This window comes from Stenella coeruleoalba (assembly GCF_951394435.1).
Source record: "Stenella coeruleoalba genome assembly, chromosome: 4".
NCBI lineage: Eukaryota > Metazoa > Chordata > Mammalia > Artiodactyla > Delphinidae > Stenella > Stenella coeruleoalba.
In genome coordinates, this window is record NC_137149.1 from 133,463,504 (window position 1) to 133,478,082 (window position 14,579).

At 44.1% G+C, this 14,579-nt stretch overlaps 1 protein-coding gene across 7 annotated transcripts in view; it reads left to right on the forward strand.

The window, feature by feature from the left end:
- Positions 1-6,402: 6,402 nt before the first annotated feature.
- TSPAN5 (tetraspanin 5) overlaps positions 6,403-14,579 on the forward strand; it is a 179,276-nt gene continuing 171,099 nt past the window's right edge. For all 7 annotated transcript variants that reach the window (XR_013828246.1, XR_013828247.1, XR_013828248.1 and 4 more), the window contains exon 1: positions 6,403-6,883. Coding sequence is in view for 4 of the 7 variants with exons in the window: in XM_079920771.1 (XP_079776897.1) it covers positions 6,803-6,883 (81 nt within the window). In the remaining 3 variants the exon portion in view is untranslated. The remainder of the gene's footprint in view (positions 6,884-14,579) is intronic.

Consider the following 14,579-nt stretch of genomic DNA (forward strand, 5'->3'; position numbering starts at 1 on the left):
CATGCATCTGCCCCTGGTAAGGTGAGGGTAGGGCCTGGCACCTTGATTCAGAGGGAGGCCTCGCTGACTATTTCCAAAGCAGTAGGAAATTGAGGTGATATTTCCAAAAGAAGGTGAAACAGCAACATCAACAAAATCAACGCCTGTGCTGTCATGTTTTGTAAAAGACAGAATTCATCTTATTACACAAGCAATTATAATTGATTTTTAAAAGTGAAACAACTGTGTTCTACATATGCTTGTTTAATCATATTTATGAGACAGATATGCTTTCTTTTTATGTTCTTCCTGGGGCCCTGAAAACTAGACTTCCTTAATGGGTACGTGTGGGCGTGGGGTGAGAGGGGCACAGGGTGATACTGATTCTGGGGGATCCTTTGTTTTTTAGAGAAATAGAATATTTTAATTTACTCACTTTTTGATGAAAGAACAGTAGGCACAATATTTGATTCATTAACTACAACAAATATTTACATTATGGCCAATTAAAATGTTTTCAGTTGACCTCATTAGATAATGGATTTGAGGTGGAATGACTTGTTTTAATCAAGGTTCTTTGATTTGCAAATGTGAGATACCTACTCCGAAGTAGCTAAAGCCCAAATGGGGTGCAATGGAAGAATTCTGTCTAAAAACTTCTTAAACCTCAAGGATAGGGTCCTCTTGAAGAAATCCAGAAATAGAAAGCCTTTAGCAGGGCCGGAAGCTTTTCAGAGCACAAAATGTACAACAGTTTGCGTGGCCCACGTTGTCAGAGACTCTGCCCCTGTTTCTCTTGGTGTTTGTGCTTCCTTCCTCTTTCTGCAGAGAGAGTGTGAGAGTCTTCCTCCTGGAAACACAGGCCCCTCAGCTCTCCTAAAAAACATCACCTCCATTTCAGCCACATGCAGGGATTCCTTTGTTAAGGAACTCCAACATGGAGAGAGACAGACTCTGGGGCGTGGATCCACCCAGGCCTGTCAGCCGTGAAGTATGAGTGTGGTCGGAGGTGGGGAAGCACCTTGTGGCTGAGACAGTGAAAGAAAGGGGTGGGTGTAAGCTGGTCAGACTGTGCTAAAGGTCCCCCCTGTATTGTTGAAGACGGACAGGAACAGTTGGGGAAGAGAGGAGAGGGGAGGGAAAAGGAGAAAAAGGGTGGTACTGAGAGAAACGTGGAAACACTGGTGGTGATTCAAGAAGAGAAAATCAAAGGGTCAGGAGAGAACGCCAGAAGGAGAGTGTTTAAAACAGAATACTTTGAGCTGCATGAAACTGAAAACCTCTCTCACAGTGCCTTAACTAACAAGTTCTCTCCTGTGACAGGAAGTCCTGAATAGGCTGAAGTCAGCCAGGCAATGATGGCATGAAGCCTGGGTTCTTTTCACTTTCTCACTCTGCCATGCTTGGTATGGTCTTTATTATTGTCAGGCTGTAGAGGACTCAGGTGTCACGTCCAAACACAATTACATCCAAGGCCAAAAAGAAAACATCTCTTAGATGTGAGGAAACTCCCAGAAGATTCTCCTCATTGGTCAGAATTGTGTCTCATGCCCATTTCTTTTTTTTTTTTTTTACGGTACGCAGGGCTCTCACTGTTGTGGCCTCTCCCGTTGCGGAGCACAGGCTCCGGACGCGCAGGCCCAGCGGCCATGGCTCACGGGCCTAGCCGCTCCGCGGCATGTGGGATCTTCCCGGACCGGGGCACGAACCCGCGTTCCCTGCATCGGCAGGCGGGCTCTCAACCACTGCGCCACCAAGGGAACCTCATGCCCATTTCTGAACTGAACATTGGCAAGAGCCAGGTTTGGCTCACCCATTGGAGCTGACCTTCCCAGGCCTATGGCTGTGAAAAGAGGGGGGACATTGGAACATTAGGTGGGTAGACAACCACCAGTGCTGGCCACAGAGAAGGAAAAGAAAAATACAGGACTAGAGGAGCAGAGAGACAGACAGTGAAAGAGAGAGAGGAGGGAGGCAGAAAGTCAGTGGGGAGAGTGAAATATAGAGAGAGTCAAGCTCACTAAATTTGGTGTCTTAGGTTAAAACGCTCTTGTCATATCTTGCCTTTTGGGCAACTATTAGAAGAATGTGCTTTACTTGTTCTTACTGCCATTTGAAAGGCTGATTAACTTTTCAGTAATTAAACTTATTAACCATTTTTTCAACCTCAGAATTATAAAGGAGATGGCTGTAGCTGTCTCCAGGGAGAAAATTACTCTCCTTTTTTTTCCTCCTTAAAATAGGCGAGAATTTATTGAGTCATGAAAGGTGGTGCTGAAATAAATATAATGATTACTTAGTTATTTGTTCATGTCTTTATTTATAATTTTATCTTTGTCATTGTAAAAGCAGTATAACCACATTAAATAAAAAAGAAACCAGAAACGTGAAAACAAAATCACCCACAATCCTACAGCTGAACAACCATTATTTGTCAAGAATTCACGCCTAACTTTTTTTCATATAATTGCATACAATTTTGTAGATTGATTTGTTTTTCAAAACAGGTATATCATATACATGGTACAAATTTTGAAAACAAACAAACAAAAAATATATTTTTTATATATTGAAAAATAAAGCAGGCCTCCCTCCCATCATATCTTTAGGCCTCTAGTCTGCCCCCTGCCCCTCAAACCACTACTACCAGTTTATTTTCTTCTATACATAGCCTACCCATTAACAAGGAAATATGTGCATATATAAATTTTCCACTCTCCTTTGCCAACATGCTTTATTATTATTATTTTTTACAAGATGGTAGCCTACTCTGTATACTATTTTGCCCTTGCTTTTTTCATATTTTATATTAGAGATATTTCCACAAAATTAAAATTAAACATTATAATGTATTCACACATTGCCACATACTCTTTATAATCATCATGCTTTTTTAAAATTAATTTTTATTGGCATATAGTTGCTTTACGATGTGTTAGTTTCTACTGTACAGCAAAGTGAATCAGTTATATGTATACATAGATCCCCTCTTTTTTTGGATTTCCTTCTGATTTAGGTCACCACAGAGCACTGAGTAGAGTTTCCTGTGCTATAGTTCTCATTAGTTATCTATTTTATACATATTAGTGTATATATGTCAATCCCAATCTCCCAATTCATCCCACTCCCCCTTCCCCCCTTGGTATCCTTAAGTTTGGTCTCTACATCGGTGTCTCTATTTGTGCTTTGCAAATAAGTTCATCTGTACCATTTTTCTATATTCCACATATAAGCGATTAGAATCATCATCCTTAATGTCTGTAAAAGTTTTGAGTAAATGATTTATCCTTTTTTTTTTTTTTTTTGGCTGTGCCATGCGGCATGCTGGATCCTAGTTCCCCGACCAGGGGTCGAACCCATGCCTCCTGCATTGGGAGCCCACAGTCTTAACCACTGGACCACCAGGGAAGTCCCTGATTCATCCATTTTTAAATAAATATTTATCAAGCACCTGAAACATTGGCAGGATGCTAGTAATTCTAAGATTAAAAGGAAATGGTGCACACCCTTGAAGGAGACATAGCAGAGTGGAAGAGACAGGGAGGGAAATGAGTTAATTACAGGTAGTCTCCAAGGGCCAAAATGGAAGAGTGTAGGAGGGCTTGTGGGGATGAAAGAGAGAGCCTGGAAAATGCTGATCAAAAGTGTTGAGGATAAGTGAGAGAAGAGAGCTCAGCTCACAGACACAGGGCAAGGAGAGTCCTTCACGTAAAGACCAGGAATATGTGCAAAGCAGAGAAACATGAAGTAGCATCATGGTCCAGGTGGCTACAGGGAGCTGGGTATAGCCCCTACCTCTAGCATCTTGAAGTTGTGGCCTAGTCTTCAATATAAATAATGCTGTGATATACAACTTGCAGCATATAACTTTCCCCATATTTTGGAGTATGTCTCTGGCTAGAGTCCCAGAAGTGGGACCTCTGAATCAAAATGTAGGAGCACCCTGACCTACGACATATAGTCAAAATGCTTTCCAAATGGACAGTATCATTTTATAATGATACCCGCAATGTATGAGCAAACCATTGCTTATTATCTCTATATCTTTATCATTGGTTTGTTTTAACATCTATTTCTTTAATTACTATAAGGTTAATTTTCACCATATATTTATTATTACTCTTTGATGTCTTTGTATGTGATTTGTTTGTTTTCTGTTTATACTCAATAACTGAGATTCTATATTTTACTTTAGCTGTATGAGCCCTACTTATAGATATTCATACTTTTTTTTTTATATTTGCTGTCACTTTTTTTCTTTTTTTGGTTTAGGTTTGTCTAAAATAATGTTTGACACATTGAAGTTTTAGGTATTACCCAGTCATATCCATTGATCATTTCCTTCTATTGCTTCTAAGTTGAGGAAGACTTCTAGCCAGAGGTTTAACAAATAGTATTTTCTGGTTTGCTTTAAAAAATACATTTAACTCATAAATCCTCCTTGGACTTGCTTTTGACATATGAAATGAGAACTCAACTAGCCCCCCTGCCCCAAATTACCAGTGAGTTATCTGAACTTCCCCTTCTCTGTTGAGTTTTATTTCAAAGGTAAATCCTGCTTAGGGATCAGCTCAGTCATCAATTGGATCTAATTTCTAGTCCTTTTCTGAGTTGTGTCATATCAGCTTAAGATAGACCTTTCCTTTGATTTATCCAGGAATCTGCAGGAACTGTTTTATTTATGCACAGAAAGAATTACAATATAGCACCAGTAGGCTTAGGTAAAGCTTGTCAGTGCCTTCCTGTTAGTAGGGAATCTGCTGCTAAGAGCAGACTTTACCTTTCAAGCCCACCAGATTGGTGGTAGTACTATGCTGTGTGTTTTGGGTGGGTGGAGGACACTTTTGAGGGTTATTTCATCCAAACGGCTCAAGTCACTGTTAACCAGTGTCATAATTCTAGAATCTCCTGGTTCTTCCACCTTTGTGGGGACCCTGGCTCCTACCTGTGGCCTCAATATAGCCCCAATTCCTCTCAAGGCCAAGTCTACTTAAGTGCGATTTATTGCAAGAAAAAGTAACTTCTTGCTCCTCCACGTAACAGGTTGTCAACAAGCTAGCTAGTTTTTGAGAAAAGTGAGAAGTAGTTAACCAGGGAAGCCCTAGGACAAAGGTTCTCAAGCATACTTAAGTATCATGTGAGAGCTTAGGAAACATGCAGATTTCTGTGCCCAGTACCAGGTTACACGGGGTGGTACTGGAAAAATTTCCTGATCTCATCTCTTTGTTTCTGAAGCTTTGTTTCTGAAGCTTTCTGAAGCCTTAAAAAAAATTCCCACAGATGTTTACACACAGTTCTGAGCGGTTCTTCATTCTTTTTCCATGAAATACTGGTACCCGCTTTTCAGCACCTATGAAAGTGCTCCAGGCGGGAGGCAGATACACAACTATCGGGCACACCTTCTCAGGTAGGGCTCCAATATAATTTCCAGGCACGTTCCATCCTTCCTCAGAGGTCAAAAGCTTAACCGTTCATATCTATAAACTCAATTCGGATTCCCCGGAAGACCGTCCTGGAACGCCTTGCTGGATTCCTTCTTAGAGTTAAGATCAGTCAAGTTCCTTCGGCACTATTCCGTCTCGTGGGAGCATTTGCAATTCGGGTTTCTGTTGTTGGCAACTGGCCCTGGGGCAAGGATTGTATCCCGGGTCAGGATTCCTTTGGGCCATCTCTCCTTCCGCGTCCCCATTTCTAGGATAAGCCTATTTCTCCCGCAGGTGGGGAAGTTGGGTTGGAGCCGCATTGGGATTCGGGGGCCTTTCCTATGCAACCCTCCCGATTCGCTCCCCCCATTTCCCATCTCTCTTTTCTCCCCCTTCCGTAACACCTTATCCTTCCCCTTTGCTCCCAGCAAAGTCTACGACCCCTTTCCTCTCCGGCTCAGTGGCCCGGCGTCTTCTATTGCCACAAAACCGGGTGGTGGAGCAGGAGGCGTGAGTGTGGCTACACCCAGAACGGAGGCTCGTCCGGGGGTCGCGGGGAAGATTCTCACTCAGGATCCCTACTGTTGTCCCAAAGCGACCCTTTCCCCCGCGTCCCTCCAGAAGCTGCCTGCTGCTGCCGGTGGCAGAGGGGGACCCGCTGCTCATCAACCCCCGTCACTCCTCCAGTCTGCTCCCAATGGGCGTGCTCCCCGGGCACCCATACTTCTCCCTCCGCCCGGCCATCCTCCCCACCTACCCCGCTGCAGTGCTCGCGGGTCGGCGGCGCTCCGGACTGGCCTGAGGAGGGGCGAGGATGGAGGGAGCAGCAGGAGCGGAGAGCGCTGGAAGGAGGGGGCGGCGCGCGTACTTCGTCCCACCGCCATCCGGGAGAGCCCGAGCCCGTGCGCGCGCGCACCTCGCTGAGGCTCCGGCGGCGGGAGGCGGGCGGAGCTGCGGGCGGCGCGGGCGGAGCGATCGGCGGGCGGAGCGAGGGGTGGGAGGGAGCTCGCGAGCCGGCAGGCGGGCGAGGAGCGTCTCCTCCAGCATCTGCCGCGGCCGCGTTTGCCCGGAGACTGACCGACGGACGGATCGTCTGGCGGACGGGCTTGGGAGCTCGCCTTGTGCTCGGGGTCAGCTCCAGCGAAGCTCGGGGCTTGCAGCACGCGCTTCCCCGCCCGCTCGCGGCCACCCCGGCTCCGGCGGCCTCGGCGCGCGAGGGGCTGGACGTGCGGGAGCCGCTCTCCGCAGGTCGGTCCTTGCGCTGCTCAGCCCCGACCGCTGCGCTGCGGCCCCCGAGCGGCGTCCCTGAGCCCCAGCTCCCCGCCGTGCTGCTCCGAGCAACGGTGCTCAGGGGCTCCAAACTCGGGCTGCCGGGGCAAGTGTCTTCATGAACCCAGAGGATGTCCGGGAAGCATTACAAGGGTCCTGAAGTCAGTTGTTGCATCAAATATTTCATATTTGGCTTCAATGTCATATTTTGGGTAAGTTGGAGCGCTTCTGGGATTTCGACTATCGTGGCCGATCGGTTCGCGACGATTTCCCCCACGTTGCTCTCTGCGTTTACTTTTCGCAGCCCCTCGGGCGCTTGCGGTAGCACGGAGAGGCATTTGTCTTCCGCCTTTTCAGCCTGCGCGTTGGAGAGATAAACATTTAATCCTTTCTAGGAACGCGAAGAGGTAAAAAGAAAAACCGAGCCGGAAAGGGGGCACCCAGGCCTTGGGGTGGCTTTTTAAGGGAGGAATAACGTGGATGCAGATGAAAGAAAGGGCTCGGCAGTTTGAGAGATGAGCAACCACTCGAATGAGATTTGCTCCGGGTGGGATATGGATGTTGGGCTGAGCGTGGTGTCATAACAGGGAAGGCTAATCGGGCAGACCCGACCCTGAGGTCCACCTTCTAACAAGGATCTGATTGGACGAGGGCTTGGCTCCGTGTTGCCGCGGCTGGTCTGTGCCATGTTCAGCGTGTATCTTCTTGCACCATCTCGGGCTTTGTGTAGGATGCAGATGCGGTGGTATACGGTTCTGTAATGTGCACGTAAATAACGCTTCCTGCACGCTCTTCCCCTTCGTCTGGAAAGCGCTCCTTTTGCGTAATGGACTGACCAGTGGGCGTGTGGGCTGGAGGGCTTTATTTCTCTCTCTGTATTATTGTCAGGATAAGAAGAAGTCACCATCAACATATGTTTCAGTGTGTCCGTGCCTCACGTCCTCCTTTCTGAGGAGTGACATAGAGCGGGCCGTTTTGGGGAAACCTTGGAGAAATGCAGAGGAGAAGGTGTACGAGGCATGTTTTATGGGGCTACTGGGAGAGCAAATGCTTGAAGGAAAGATTCAGACCATGCTCTGCTGGCGCTACAATGTGCTGGGCACCTATTGTAATTAGGCTGGGATGCCTACTCTTTTGTTTTGTTTGAATTCTTTTCCTTGATCTCACAAACATGTTCAGCGACCAGACAAAGAGTTCACTAGGACAAGAGGAAAACGTTGGTTCAAAGACCGTGTTATTTTTCCTTTCCTTTCCATCCCATCCCATCCTTTTCCTTACTGGGCACTCCTCCTGTCCCCCCACTCTTCCCCCCATGGAAAGTAAAGATGGTGGCTGTCTGGGGTGGGGGCGGTTCTCCAAGTTGCTGTTCAGTGTAGGTTCAGTGTGAGATAAACAATAATCTAGTCGTGGGATCAATAATAATCCACAACAGTCTTAACACAGGGTGCATTTATTTTGATTCTCCTTTAATTTTGGCCATACGCTGTAAACATATACATCGATGAGAATAGTTGTCAATACAGCTCTTTATATTCTTGTTTTTTCTGCCACACATGTACTAGGCTATTTTATTTTATTTTTTTCTATTTTCTGTAGGAGTACCTTGCACAGCTCATGAATGTTTTGCAAAAGGAAATGGGAGGGATTGGAGACCACTTTCTGTGTCAGCATGTCATCTGGCCTCAGGACTGATGATGAAGGGGGAAACATGAATAAATATCAGATCTAGTCTTTCACAGGCCATTTTTGCCAGGGATTGGACATGATTCCTGTTAGCAGTCACCCCCCTCCCTGCAGTCAAACACTGCTACAAATATAGGAAGAAGAAATTATTTTCTTTCCTTGCTTCCTTTTTTTCAACCCTTGTTGGAAATGTTTAAAAGTCACATTTCTGGGTGAGGCATTTTGATTTTATCTGAACTTGAAACTTTCATAACTTTGAGAGTCAAGGACTACGGAATTGGGACTGGATCTTGTTGGCGTAGTGAGTCCAGGCCTCTTGATTCTACTTGAACACTTCCAAAAGTTGCACATTTCAGCAGCCAGGCAACAAAAAGTACCTAGGGGCTTTCTCTGCAGTTTCATATCAGGAGGTGGAAAAGAAATAAAGGGATTTGGGCCTATTTCCCTGACAGTTTGGTGTCATTTTATAGTGTACAGAGGCACATTGAGTATTTTCTGTGGATTAGGTTGTAGCAAAACCTCTGGAACTGTGGAGAGCTTCAAAGAATTGCAGAGTGCTTGCATAGAGAGTTGCAGAAGAGAGTCACGTCTTATCTCATTTCGAAGGTCTTCATCTCTTGGGGGAAGTTTTATGGGAAGCCTGAAAAGAGATGTAGGCTGTGGAACTAAACCAGCTGCCCCAGGCAGAATTGTTACGTAGATGCCTTTGTTACAAGGGCCCTTCTCTTACTCTGCTTTCTACACACCTTGTCCCTCCTTTCTGTGCCTAAAGCCTTCCACTCATATACACCCTCATACCTTTCCTATCCTGCTGTCTGCTTCAAAATTACCCCATATTGGAATCTCTGAGTTTTTAGTACCCTGGTCTCTAGAGTGATGATCAGCAGGAAGGTAGTCATGATACTTGATCCCAGTAACTCAGACTAAGATGTTATTGACTGGAGAACTGGGGTCAGGAATGGGCAGCCTGCTTCTGTAAATTTGTTATTGCTATTACAAATTCTGTAAATTTGTTTTTGCTACGTAACAAACAACCCCAAAGCTTAGTGGTTTTAAATAAAACTTTAGGGCTTCCCTGGTGGTGCAGTGGTTGAGAGTCTGCCTGCCAATGCAGGGGACACCGAGCCCTGGTCTGGGAGGATCCCACATGCCGCGGAGCAACTGGGCCCGTGAGCCACAACTACTGAGCCTGCGCGTCTGGAGCTTGTGCTCCGCAACAAGAGAGGCCACGACAGTGAGAGGCCCGTGCACCGCGATGAAGAGTGGCCCCCGCTCGCCACAACTAGAGAAAGCCCTCGCACAGAAACGAAGACCCAACACAGCCAAAAATAAATAAATAATAAAATAAAATAAAATAAAACTTTATTCTATCTGACAGTTCTGTGATTTGACCAGGCTCATGTGGGTGATTTGCACTTGGAATGGCCCATGCAGTTGCATTGAGATGTGGCTGGACTGGAGTTAACTGAAGGCTCACTGGAGTGGGATGCCCAAGGGGGTACCAGCCAGATTTGTTGGCTAGAGCACCTAAATGTGGCCTCTTCCTGTCTCTGAGACTGGCGGAAGAAACTTCCAGTCAGTGAAGGCTACTCCCGGAACTGGCCCAGTGTCAGTTTCATCTATTCCACTGGTTTAAGCAGGAGTGGAGCCTGCTCAGTTTCAAAGTGCTGATGAAGGAAATTCCCTCTTTTGTCAGACAGGTGTCAGGGTCGTGTGGGTTGTGGCCATCTTTGGAAAATAGAGTCTTCTGCACTGAGCCTTAATTTCATTTATAAAGGAAAGCTAACATTATCGAATAGAGTTGCAGATTCAAGGATGCAATCAGATAAGATATTACCCAGCACAGTGTCTCAGTATTTAACAAATGGTGAATATGGTCTGTGTCATTGTCTCCAGACTTTGTACTAGTTCCATCCTGGCTATAAAACTTCTGGAATACCTTAGCCTGCTCCTTTGGCATCATTACTACCAGGTAATGATGCTCCTCTTAATATCTGCCAAGGAGATGAGGCGAATGGATTCCACAGATTGGATCATCACGTATTTGAAGAAAGCACTATGGATCAGTGGAAGCCTTGAATGACTTGGGAGAACCAAGTCATTTTTCTCTTCTCTTTGCTGTACAACGATTAGAAAGCCTTGGATCCTTGAGGCCAAATTTCTCTTTGATGTGCTTGCAAATATTACATTGTATCTTTAAGTGGAGGTTTATCCAGGTTTGATGGCAGAATGTTGCATCTCATCTGTTTCCGCAGGGCTTAAATTCAGAGAGGAGAGAGATTTAGGGAACCTTGCCGGGGGCATAAGTATGAAGTCTTATCTTATGATTCACTATAAATTGTAAGATGTTCTGGAATGATGATACATCAGCAGTTTATAAGTCATAATTTTTGTTTTAATTTGCTAGACATCTGTTAGCTTCGATGGCAACCATATGGGAGTCTAAACTGCCTTTTGAATTACAAGGAGATGGTAGGAAGAAAGCTAAATATGGTTATGAAAGTGTCAAATGGGAAAAGTGTAAGAAGGGTTTATAGACCTAAGTGGGGAAAGTAATTGAATACTGACTTGCTTGCTCTGGCCTCTCACTCCTGGGTCAGTGAGAAAGCACTGAAGCATTCTCACTTGATGATATGCCTGGAAGATTGAAATAAAGCCAAGGGGAAAAGTTGGAAAACCAAATAATGTTTCACCCACCATAAAATTGCCGAGGTGAGCTCATTTAGATGGATTACTCTGTCTTACTTAATACGTCCACAGTAATCGTTAGTCCCTGGCAAAAGGTGAAAGTAACCTGTATTTTAACAGAGCTTTATAAGTACGACGTCTTTCTTCTAAGCATCTCAAAGCATCTTCCAGGCATATTATGACATCTTTGTGACAGATGTAGAAATTGGAGAACAGAGACGTGGAGTGACGTTTGAAGAACATATCAGGGTTCACTTTTGGAGTGTTAAGTCTCTTTCAATAACTATAGCCCTAGCTTCTCATTTGAATCTTATTTTAGAAGATGCTTGTTATTCTAAACTAAAACATCCAGTAAGTCATTTACATCTGTTCATAATTGAAAAGTGATAAAGTTTTTGCATATGTCTCAACACCACCCGCAAGCACACAAAAGTTAGGATGAAAATGTTAAAGAGTATGATAGAATAATAAACTATTGTGTAGTCTACTGAAAATTCATAAATGAAAAATGGAGTATTAAAGACTGTTATTAAAGTGTTATTAAAGTATTAAAGTGTTCTTGAGTCACATGCTTCTTTCTATGTGTAACACTGATGCCTGTCTTAAAATTCTAACTACAGGCTGCTGAATCACCATCCTTCTCTAGAATATAAGGTCTCCAACTGCAGGGACTGTCTCTCAGTTATTTTCATAAGCTCAGTGTCTAGCATATTGTCGGAAACAGTAGGTGATTAATAAATTTTGTTGAATGAATGAATTATGAAATCATTGGCGAGTACATAGGCATCATCTCCTCTAACTTACTATTCAGTGAGGCATTTTCTCTCGAACATCCTGCCAGCCCTCCTTAGGATGGATCTGTTTGGGGACCACTTTAATCATTTGAGAGTTTCATCTTTCCTGCAAACTAGGTGTAGTTTTCCCTTGGAACTTCCATCTTCCTAATATACTGTTGTTGATTTTTAATTTTATTTGGAAACTGTCTCATACCTGCAGAGACATTGCAAGTAGTACAATTTGTTTTTATCCTGAATCATCTGAGAAAAAGTTGCCAGCATGACGGCTATAACACCAATACTTCAGTGTATATGTTCTAGGATGTTCTCCTAGATAACCACAGTATAGCCATCATAGCCAGGAAATGACCACTGATACATTACCACCATCTAAATCTTAGCTCTCATTCAAGTTCCCGGTTGTTCCAATCATGTCTTCTAGAGCAAAGAAATTCAGTTCAGAAGACACGTTGTAGTTAGTTGGATCTTTTTAGTCTCTTTCAGTCTTTCGCTGTCAGGTTCTTGACACTTTTGAAGATTTAAAACTAGTTATTTTGTAGAATGTCCCTCAATTTGGGTTGGTCTGCCATTTTTTCATTCTTAGATTCAGGCTGTGCGTCTTTGGCAGGAGAATTACAGAAATGGTGCTGCGTTCCTCTCTTTGCATCCATCAAGTGGCACTGATTTCTGTTTGTGTTTGTTCCATTAGTGATGATGGTCACTTGATTAAAGTGTTGTCTGCCAAATTTCTCCACCATAAAGTGACTCTTTTCCCTTTTGTAATTTATACATATTTTGTGGCAAGTTATTGTGAAATTATGTATTAAAAAGCCCATTCCTCATCAGAATTTTGATCGATTTGATCTCTTTTGTTCCAGTATGTTTTAATTAAACTGTTACGCTCGTTACTTACTTTGATGTTCCCATTAGTTCCAGGTTTGGCAGTCAGTGGCAGTCTTTTCATGCCCTTTAACTCCCATCACTCTTTGAGCCCTTCTTTGCTTTCTGGCAGAACAACATGTTCCAAGCTCATCTTTTGTATCAGCCATTTCTCCAAGGAGCCCTGGTTCCTTTGCATAGAGAATGATATTTAGAAGCCAAGATCTGGTTGCTAAGTGTGCTCATTGCTTTGAGGCTATCACCACCCCTGGGGCCTCTCAGTGGACAGGACTATGGAATATGTGTACGTATATACACATACGTACACATACACACGTTTACATCTGCATTGCTATATCCAGCTATATATTTTGAAAACCACGAGTTCACACTGGTATCTCAAATCCCTATCTGACACGACAAGGTTTATTTTAGGTTTTTCCTTTTCCATATTTATAACTCCCTTCTTTGACAGTAAGAATCCTAGCTCCGATTGTTCTTAACGATTTACTTATTGGATTAAATCTCCCCTTATGTAGGCAGTCTTCCACTGCTGCCCCTGCCCCTCACATGGTTGCCCTCCTTAACTGCTTTTGCTCCAGCATGCCGTGCCACAACCTCCTTCCCACCGTGAACACCTTTCTCTGATACCCTGCTCTGGGCTTCCACATCCCTCCCCAAACCTGTTCCTGGACAAAGGCTTACCTTCCCTTGTCCCCACTTTAGGACTGAATATTTCAGGAAAGAGAAGGGGAAGGGCCTAGGTTACTCTTATGCATACAATATAAGACTTATCTCCCTGGGCATAGACCTTTGTTATTTAAAAACAGCCATGATGCCATTCCTAAACCCTCTGCTTTCCATCTTTAAAGGCTCTTGGTTTTTCCATGTCTTCTTCATATACTATTTCCAGATGGCTCTTTGCCCTGATTAAGGTACTCTGCCTATGGTCCCATTTGGACACACCTCCGTGAATGTCGCGACCAGAATGAAACACGTTTTTCACACACCATTCCTACCATCCAGAGAGCGGTGGGTTGTTATTCCCAAACTCCCCCTTAAGTCTGTAGCCCAGGAGGCAAGAGCCTGGATTCATCTTTGAGTAAGTTCCTCTCACACATTATTTTCTCAGTTGCTCATCTAAAATATGGCGAAAATAATTCCAGTAGCTTGCAGAGTTATCCAGTATTAAACGGGATCATGCATAGGAAGGTGCTTTCTACAAGGTAAATCTCTCAGTACAAATAGTAGTTATTAACCCAGGCTAAACTGCATATGCTTTTCCCGGTAGCCAGAGAACATAGTTGGCTCAAGTTGTGTTTCTAGTGAAATGAAACCTTCATCTCTTTTTCAAGTGAACTTCTGTTAAACCCATCTCCCTAGACTAAGTGCGAGTCAGAAGCCCTAACCCTCCAGTTAGTTATTTGAATTTAGATTTAGTACTACATATTTATTCCATTTAAATGTCTTATTCTGACCCGGTGGTTTTCAAACCATGCTACCAGCAGCACTAGGCTTCCTTGAGGTGTACCGGGGCCTGAGTGGGTTTCTGCCCTCTCTTTCTCCTGGAGAAGCTCAACCAGTAGGTTTGATATTTTGAGATATCGTGAAGGGTTTTGCTTGCAAAAAGGGGTCTACTGCTTAAACAAACAATTGAAAACCACCATTCTAGCCTTCAGATAATTTTAAATCTTGAAGGTCAAGGCATGTTTAGAAAAAATTATTCCTCCTATGGGTTTTTCTCCTATGGGTTTTTCTTCATGCATAGGACGTCCCTCTCCCTGATCAGGGGTGACTTCTGTAGGATTAGTTGATATTTCAGGTGCCTTTATAGGCACAGCAGCATAACCAGTGAATTGTTAGGAAATTTCAGTCTGATTCT